Source organism: Elephas maximus, chromosome 1 (assembly GCF_024166365.1).
Source record: "Elephas maximus indicus isolate mEleMax1 chromosome 1, mEleMax1 primary haplotype, whole genome shotgun sequence".
In the NCBI taxonomy this organism is placed as follows: Eukaryota; Metazoa; Chordata; class Mammalia; order Proboscidea; family Elephantidae; genus Elephas; species Elephas maximus.
The window spans coordinates 102,936,125-102,944,847 of record NC_064819.1 but is presented as its reverse complement, the minus strand read 5'-3'; the positions used below and the strand labels follow the sequence as shown (position 1 = coordinate 102,944,847).

Sequence of the window (8,723 nt, the reverse complement as noted above, 5' to 3'; positions counted from 1 at the left end):
GCCTCTTTCAGAACTACCTCCTCTTGCAAGCCCCAACCCCACTAATAAGCCATTGACCTTGAGTTTGAGTCTGGGGTTGATTTGCTGCTCTGTCTAGGGGAACCCCAGGGGCCTTGTGGCTTAATGGGAAGAAATCCTCCTGATTTTAGCCACCATCGTTTTTCCTCTCCTCCCACCATGGTGATCCAATTAGCAGACTGCTTTTCCTCTGAGAAAATGTGTCCCCGGGTCCCAGGAGGCACTGCCCATTTGCCTGACTGATGGGTTTGGGAAGGGAAAGCAGGGGCGCGTGTGTGCGTGTGTGTGTGCGCGTGTGCGTGTGCGTGCATGCCCATGCATGTGCACGTATGTGGCCTTCCCTTCCACTCTCCCCTGGAGGGTCTCTCCCACCTGGAAGGGCTGCCCAGCCAACAGCGAGCACCACAGGAACAGCGGGTGCCAGAGCCTTAGCTGCAGGAAGCCTGGCAGGTGGCTGTGTACACACTGCTGCCCACGGTGCCTCCGCTGCTCAGGCTGGTGGTGGGACACTTGAGGGGCTTCATGCTGCTGTCCCTCTGGTTGTGCAGATGCTCCAGCCGCCAGCGCTCCCAGCTCTTCCGAAACTCCATCTGGACCTTCGGAGGGAAAAGGAGGGAAGCAAAAGCCATCATGCAAACCAATTGCTCACAGAGTGGCCCCATTATTACATTAGTGGGGAAGGGAAAAAAAATCCACTGCATTATATTGAGAGACACAAGTCAAGGCCTCCGGGCGCCTAAATTAATATCCCAATAAAATTGTTTATTGTTGTCTCCTATTTTCCGCCTTTCCTTGAGAGAGAGATGGGCTTGATGACCTAATTGGTCTTTTCCATCTGTAAACTCTGTGACTCAGCTAAGAACCTTTTACAATCCATCACAGTATTATTTATCGGAAGAGAGAGGCAGGGAGGTGGGAGATGAAGGGAGAAAAGAAGGGGAAGAAAGAATCTGACCTTAGAGAGCATCCTTCCGGTTTGAGCTTGAGCGACTGAGAAGGGAGACAGCGTACTCCTTAATCCTCAGGGTGCCTATCCCAGATGGTCTACCCCCCACCCCCACCCCCAGGCCCTTCACAGGGGAAGAAGGAGTGAAGGAAGGACTGGGACTAGCAGTGAGGAGGGAGCTACGGGATAGGGCTTCTCAGCTTAGATCTGAACGAAGCCCACCCAGGGAGACTCTGTGGTGACCGTGGGGGGTGCAGCCCAGGTGAGACCAGTCACCCAGAGTTCCTGCTGGGCTGGGCTCTGGACTGCCCCACCAGGAAAAGTCTTCTCAAGATGTTTGGGGACCAGACTTTTGGGGCAGTAAGATACAAGTCCCAGAAACATGGCGGATCCTCAGTCACTTGAGGGGTTATAGCAGTGCTGTGGCTCCCTGTGGTGGCCAGGGATTCTTGTACATGAGAGGGGACTCCTGGCATCTGTATATCTAGTTCTGAGGGGTCCGGAGTGCTTCTCTGTGTGAGGCTCCCATAGGTTTGCTACTCCGCCGCCCCCCAAACTTCCCTCACTGAAATGTTGGGCCTGGACTCTCTCTCTCAGGCTCCCCACCACCCCAGCTGCCAAGAGGCCAGCTGCCAGCAGCTGTGGGTAAGCGGCTTGCTGCCAATCTCCCGTCCCCCCAGCAGCCACTGTGCAATCGCCCCTCCTCTCTTCCTCCTTCCACAAGGGCTGTCATCTATCTCACTGAGCCCAGCAAGACGCCTGGTGTGGCTGCATGCCATCCCTTAAAAGAACTTTTTCTGAGCTGAGATTGGCCAGAGCCTGCCTGCCAGATGGCCCCAATATCATGGGGCAGCATCGCCGAGCTCAGGCTTGGGTCGGGGAGGAAGACTGAACAGACACCACCTACGGCCACCCTGCTCTGTGTCAGCTCACTGTCCCTCTGAGCGTGCCCAAGCATGTGCTGACACCTGGCTGCCCGAGGCTGGTGGTGGCCTCTCATTGTGCAGCCAGTCTGGACTCACAGCCCTTCAACTGTGGGGTTATGGGGGGAAAAGACGGTAAACTGAGGCACATGACCTCAGTGACTGATTGCATGGATACCAGTAGAAAATCGGACAGAACTGGGACTTCTCAGAGTGCTTTCCCATAGTGTCCTTCTGCCCTCATCTCCCTTGACACTTTTTCTGAACCTCTGTTGTGGCACCTGTAATCACGATTATCATTAATAACAATTTATTGCGTGTTTCCTATATACCAAGCTTTTCCATAGATGATCTTAACTTTCACATCAACATTATGAAGGAGCTCCTGTTACTATTTCCCACTTAATTCTGAGGAAGCTGAGGTGCAGAGTACTGAAATATTGGTCTAGGTCTCTCAGTGTATATATGGGGGCGGTGGTGATTCAGTGGTAGAATTCTCACCTTCCATGTTGAAGAGCTGGGTTCGATTCCTGGCTAACGGACCTCATGCACAGCCACCACCCATCTGCCAGTGGAGGCTTGTGTGTTGCTGTGATGCTGAACAGGTTTCAGCAGAGCTTTCAAACTAAGATGGACCAATGATCAATGACTAGGCCATCATTTCTCCTCAGGTCACAAGTACCTGGTGTTGCTACGGCAACCCCAGAGTCCTCAGCCCAGGAGCCACATGTGCCTGTTGTGGCCCAATGATGGTGACGTGTCTGTCCTTGTGCTGGGAGAAGCCAGGGCATGAGAGGTTTTGGGTGGGTTTAAGAAAACTGGCAATGCGCCTGAAAGAGCAGACAGATCTGTCAGCCCTATGGGAGAGGCAGGCTGGGGCCTGCAGCCAGGCCTCATCAGAGGGGTATGACACTGGCGACCTGGTGATTCAGGGTCAAGGTATTTGCCAAGGGCACAGCAGGGATGTAGCCCCATCCCTCCCACCTTACAAAGCAGGGCCAGCCTTGCAGGGGCAGGTGACAGGGTGGTGACTGGGTGACCCGGCTTTGAGGAATAGACTCAGGAAAAGAGACTGAGCCAGGGGTCTGGGGAGCCTCTTGGCAGTGGAGGTGGGGAAGCTGAGGTGTGTGCACGCAAGTGGGGTGTGAGGTGTGTTGCTGACAGCACCGCTTCGAGGAAAAGGGGAGAAGGAGAAGGGGAAAGGGGGCTTAGGGGCAAAGAAGGTGAGAAAGTGGCATCGGGAGCCTCCTTCTCTCCTTTCAGGCCACTATGGTGAACAGGGGCTGCCCTGCCCCCTTCTCACCCCTGGGGCTGGAGAACAAAGCAGTGGTGGATACTTAGGGCCAGGCAGCACATCACCCCCTGGCTGGGGACAGTTCCTGAAGGGAAGGCTTTCCCCTCACCCCACAGACCTATGGTTTCTTGTATTTCAACATATGCTTCCATTTTTATAAAAGTTCTTTAAGGAGACTCAGCCTTGGGGGAGAACCAGGGCCGTGCAGACTTGCTTCTCTGTGGATTGAGGACACACCTGTTGCCTGACACCCCTTTGAGGCTCCTGCTCTCCAAACTGAACCTAGTGGGCCTTCCAAGACCTGCCCAGGGAGCAGCCAGAACCCCATTTATGAGACACCCTTCGCCTGGCACTGCCTCCACCTCCCCAGCCCAGCAGCCGCTAGGGCATTTAGTGGGGGAACCCCTGCCTTCAACTTACTAGCTCAGCCGCTCTCTATTTGCTGTTGTGTGCTGTGGAGTCAATTTTGACTCGGAGAGACCATATAGGACAGAGTAGAACTGCCCCACAGGGTTTCCTAGGCTGAAATCTTTACAGGAGGAGATCGCCAGGTCTTTCTCCCACGGAGCCACCGGTAGGTTTGAACCACTGACTTTTCAGTTAGCAGTAGAGTATTTAACCATTGACCACCCGGGCTCCTAGCTATTGAATTAGGGCTATTAATTTCACTTTGCTGAACCTTAATTTTCCCATCTGTAAAATGGGGATTACATCTGCCATACAGGACTGGATTTAATAAAGCACTTGAGCACTGCATACACAGTATCACTGAGGAAATGACAGCAAGGGGTTTGGTTTTTGGTACAGATCTGAAGGCCACGTGCTCCAAGACCATCCTTCCCACAGGAGGCTAGTTTAGGTGAGGCTGGAGGAAGCCTCCGGGACAGGGTAACATTCCCCTTCTCTTCCCTCCCTCTTGCTGGGCCTTGTTTTCTCTGCACAATGTCTTCTGAAGGTTAGGCCCCAGTCTCCAGGAATCACTGAATATGAAATGATATATAATTGCTATGGTGTTGTGTGCTGTTGAGTCGATTCAGACTCATAGCAACCCCATAGAACAGAGTAGAACTGCCCACAGGGTTTCCTAGGCTGTAATCTTTGCAAGAGCAAATTGACAGGTCTTCTCTCCCTCGGAGCCGCTGGTAGGTTTGAACTGCCAATCTTTCGGTTAGCAGCCGAGCACTTAAACACTGTGCCACCAGGGCTCCTCATAATTGCTTTAGCCATTGCTTATTGAGCGCCCAGGAGACGGTGTGCGTGTTTCTTCATGCCAAGAGGCAGCTGTGAGGGGCTGAGGTGAGCCTTCAGCAGCCCACCTGTTCTCAGCTCCTGCTTCCCACACTGGGCTGTGCTTTTTCATGCTTTAGCTCATTTCACCCTCATGGGAATCTCATAAGTGGGCACTCTTGCCCCCATTTTACAGATGAGGAAACTGAAGTTGAGAGTATGACTTGCCCAAAGCCACACATTAAGTGGGAGCCTGGACTGAAGCAGAAAGGTCTGAAACCAAAGCCCACAGGTTTGTATCTTTTCTGTGACATCACATTGCTTCTTTGAGCCATCCAGAAACTACCTGAAATGCCAAGGTTCCCACCCATCGCTCCACCAGCTTCCCCTACACCCACAGCAAAAGACTATTGTTCACATCTGCTACGACTTCCAGGCCAAACCTGGGGCCAGTTTCTTATTCTCTCTGACCTCCGATGTTCTCATGTGTGAAAAATAGAAATACTGAAATCAGAATTTTAGCAGGGTTTTTTTGAGGGATGGGTGAAAGTTAAACGAGATAGTGATCATTAAAGCCCCCAAGTATGTGGCTTGGGCATGTGTGTGTTGAAGTCCCTTGTACCAGACAGTCTCCACCACCCTAGAGTTCACTCAGGAACCCCTTAACGTGAGGCTGGGTCTTTGCCACTCTTACAGATGCTGCCATCATTAGGGTATGCCTGCACTGCACACAAACACACACACACACACACACGTGCATGTGTGAAAGAGAGAGACCCATCCACAGAAAACAGAATATATGGACAAGATGCTTCCTCAAACTCTAGTGCCTCAGTGGGGTCAGTGGGGAGGGGTTTCAGCTAGAAGGACTGATGGGAATCCTCACTGGACAACTCTAGAATAGCAATGGTAGCATCAGCCCACCAGGGACAGCCCACCACTATCCCTTCACAGGCCTTACCTCATTGTTGACAAAGCAGTACAAGATGGCCACCATCAGCCCCTGAAAGCAAGAGGCATGTCAGCAGGGAGGGAGCAGGAAGGAGGAGCCCTGCAGGCAGGCCCTGATCTGAAGCTCCTCAAGGCTAGTCCCAACACCCCCTCCTCAAATTGGGCAGCCCAGGCAGACCCAGAGATGGGAATGGTGGGCTCCTCCTCACCTTCTTTCCGGAGGAACAAGAAGGCCCTTGCTCAGATACTGGAAAAGCTGTACAAATACCCTTTCCTGGAGGAGGCCTGATGGGATAAAGACCACCTGCCTCTGACCTTGGGGAATTTCCTCCCACCCCAACCCCATCTGTTCACTCAGTAGATCCGATCCTCTGGAGCTGCATTCTTTTTATCTGTGAGTGTGTGTGTGTGTGCGTGCGCACATGTATGTGTGTGTAAATGCACATGCTTGGGCCAACATCCCATAACCCTCCTGAGGGGCTAGGATCAATTTCTTATTACTTTATATCCCCATTGATACACTCCCTCAACTTCATCTTACTAGTGGAGAGGATCAATTCTTGGTTTTGGATTCTAACTCAGAGCGACCCTATAGGAAAGAGTAAAACTGCCCTATAGGGTTCCTACAGTGGATTCAGACTAGATTTGAACTGCCGACCTTTTGGTTAGCAGCTGTAGCTCTTAACTACTGCACCACACCACCCGGGCTCCTTTTGGAACTATGGGACCCTGCAAATATTATTTTACTATCTCCAAGATATTAGTTTCCTCATCTATAAAATGTGAATAATCTTGCAACCTCCAGGGGTTCTGTGAGGATTAAATCCACAATGTGTAAGGCACCCGATAGGGTGCCAGCCACCCATAGCAACTCAGTAAATGGCAGCTTTGATGCCAGGCCAGATGCCCAGGGCTACCTCTGGGAAGGCGTCTTGGCTGATGCACTTACAGAGACGAGTGGCCTGGGAGGTTGGACACCTGGTGGTACTAGTTCTGGCTCTGCTTCAACCATGTGACGTGGGCAAGGGCCACAACCTGGAAGGCCTCTGCCTGCCATCTGCGTGATGCAGGCTGCACTCTGGCCCACGCCCACTCGGGGCTTCCCAAGCCCCGGCTGTGAGGTTACCTGGAAGGAGGTGAAGGAGAGCTCTGTGAACAGCTTGATGAAGCGCAGCGTCCCCCGGGCGTGCTCGTCTATCACGAAGGCAAAGATGACCTCGTGCGTCCCCAGCAGGGGGATGAGCGTCAACGTGGACTTGGCAAGTCTGCGGGGCAGGGTGGAGATGTCATTCTGGACCTCTCCTGTGGCTTCCTGTCCCTTTCTGTGTCACACCCATTCTAGGGTCTGGCATCTAGGTCATAGACACTTTCCTACTCCAAATACTTGGGACAGGCTTCCCGGAGGGAAGGAAGTAGAGGTCAAGACCCCCCCTCCCGCCACCCAGAAGTCCAGGGCTGGGGGCAAGTCTTGGCTCCTAGGCCAGTCCTGGGTGGGAGAAGAGGGCTGCATAGAGCCCCAAGCTCACTGCCCCACAATCTCTCTCTCTGCTGAAAGGAAGGATTGAAGGTCCCCAGCAAAGCCAGCTGTGTTATGTCACCTGCACTTGATGTCTGTCTTGCACATGAGATTGGCCTTCAGTTTGGCCACCACGATGCAGATGACCCGGACAAAGATGAGGAAGTTCACCTGCAGGGCAGATGGGCAGTGGCTGGGGGCCCTCTCATGATGCCCACTCTACCTCAGTCTTCCCCCAGCACCACCCCAGGCCCATGATAACTCCCACTCCCACCCCCCATGCAGTCACTCACTCCAATGGCAAAGAGAATGGGCAGCCGGATAATGAGCCAGTAGTTCATGTTTGAGTTCCTGGTCCAGCAACTGGGGAGGAAGAGACACTCACATGCATCTATTCCCTTGTGGTACAAACAGTTAAGTGCTCAGCTGCTAACTGAAAAGCTAGTGGTTGGAACCCACCCAGCAGCTCCAAGGGAGAAAGACCTGGTAATCTGCTTTCGTAAAGATTACAGCCTAGAAAGCCCAATGGGGCAGTTTTACTCTGTCACATGGGGTTAAAAATCAACTCAATGGCACGCAACAACATACACACAGATAGCCCAGCACATGGTGCGGGCACAGATATGCACAAATACACATGGCCAGGAGAAGTCACACACAGAGCCACACAAATCCTGCCACTGCTACCCGCCAAGTCCACAGACCCACACAGAGTCCTACACCTGTACAGCTGCACAAACACACATTGTCCTACCTCATGGCTACACACAGAGAGATACACTACCTCCAAACAGGCTATCATAGACCTGCAATCACAGTCATGTGTATACCTAGCGCCATACATAAAATAACATAAACATTCCATTCACACACATTACAGAAGAACTTGCAGGAGGGCACCATGTACCCATAGACACAGCCACACTTGTCACCATACAATCCCCAGGAAGAGGGGGATTAAAGAACTAGATTCTCATGCTAGGCTCCTGGCCACTCCATTTAGGGTGGGAGCCACATGCGGGGGCTAAGTAAGGAATTCCATGGGCTTTGAGAATCGGGGACCTCGGTGTACCCAACCCCCTTGGAGCCAGACACTCACCCCTCATCCTCATAGAGGTACTTGACGATGCCCCAGGGGATAACAAACAGCAGGGGAACACCTAAGAGAAGAGAGGGAAAGAGAGAGAGGAGAAGGGCTGGCAGGCCAGGGGACATCCAGAGGCCTCTCTATGCCCCGGGCCTCTCAGCCCCTCTCTTTGCCTGCCCCCAAACAGGGTTTTCTAGCAGGGATGGAACTAGGCTAGTTCAAAGGCATAGGGGAACAAATGGTAGAAATCCCACCTTGACTCCCCCAACTCTCCCTTAGAGAGAGGCCACCATCATTACAGTCATATTACAGTCCTCACCAGTTTACTCCCTCCCCACGTGCCAGGCACACTGTCTCTGCCTGCCTCCATGTTCCAGCTGAGATATGAGGACACAGACACCCAAATACCAGAGGGACAGGGCCGAAGGGTGGAGAGGATGGCTGGATGAGGTGGGAAGCAGATGAGCCCTCCAATGCCCTCTCCTCCCTTGCTTTGGCCCACATGCCCATCTCAGGTGATGCTTTCAGGTACTGGTAGCCCCTCCAGTCACCCACTCCCACCCCACACACCTGTAATGGCTAGGGCTAAAGCCTGGAGTAGAGAGAGGCTGAAGCCCTATCCTTGGTGCCAACTAACTGTCCACAGTGCCCTATAATCACAACAGCTGCAACAATAAGTATAATTTCAATTTGGCTGAGACTTAATTGATGTGGTAGAAAGGCTCTAAGATGGCCTCCAAGGATCTCCAACTCCTGGTATT

The 8,723-nt window shown here is 52.7% G+C and overlaps 1 protein-coding gene across 1 annotated transcript in view; it reads right to left on the bottom strand.

Moving 5' to 3' along the window:
* Positions 1–382: 382 nt before the first annotated feature.
* GLP1R (glucagon like peptide 1 receptor) overlaps positions 383–8,723 on the bottom strand; it is a 42,516-nt gene continuing 34,175 nt past the window's right edge. Inside the window, exons 8-13 of the mRNA XM_049875215.1 lie at positions 7,975–8,035; positions 7,169–7,238; positions 6,958–7,046; positions 6,486–6,624; positions 5,370–5,411; positions 383–614 (exon numbers count right to left, since the gene is read on the bottom strand). Of these exons, the coding sequence (XP_049731172.1) occupies positions 447–614; positions 5,370–5,411; positions 6,486–6,624; positions 6,958–7,046; positions 7,169–7,238; positions 7,975–8,035 (569 nt within the window). The 3' untranslated portion in view covers positions 383–446. The remainder of the gene's footprint in view (positions 615–5,369; positions 5,412–6,485; positions 6,625–6,957; positions 7,047–7,168; positions 7,239–7,974; positions 8,036–8,723) is intronic.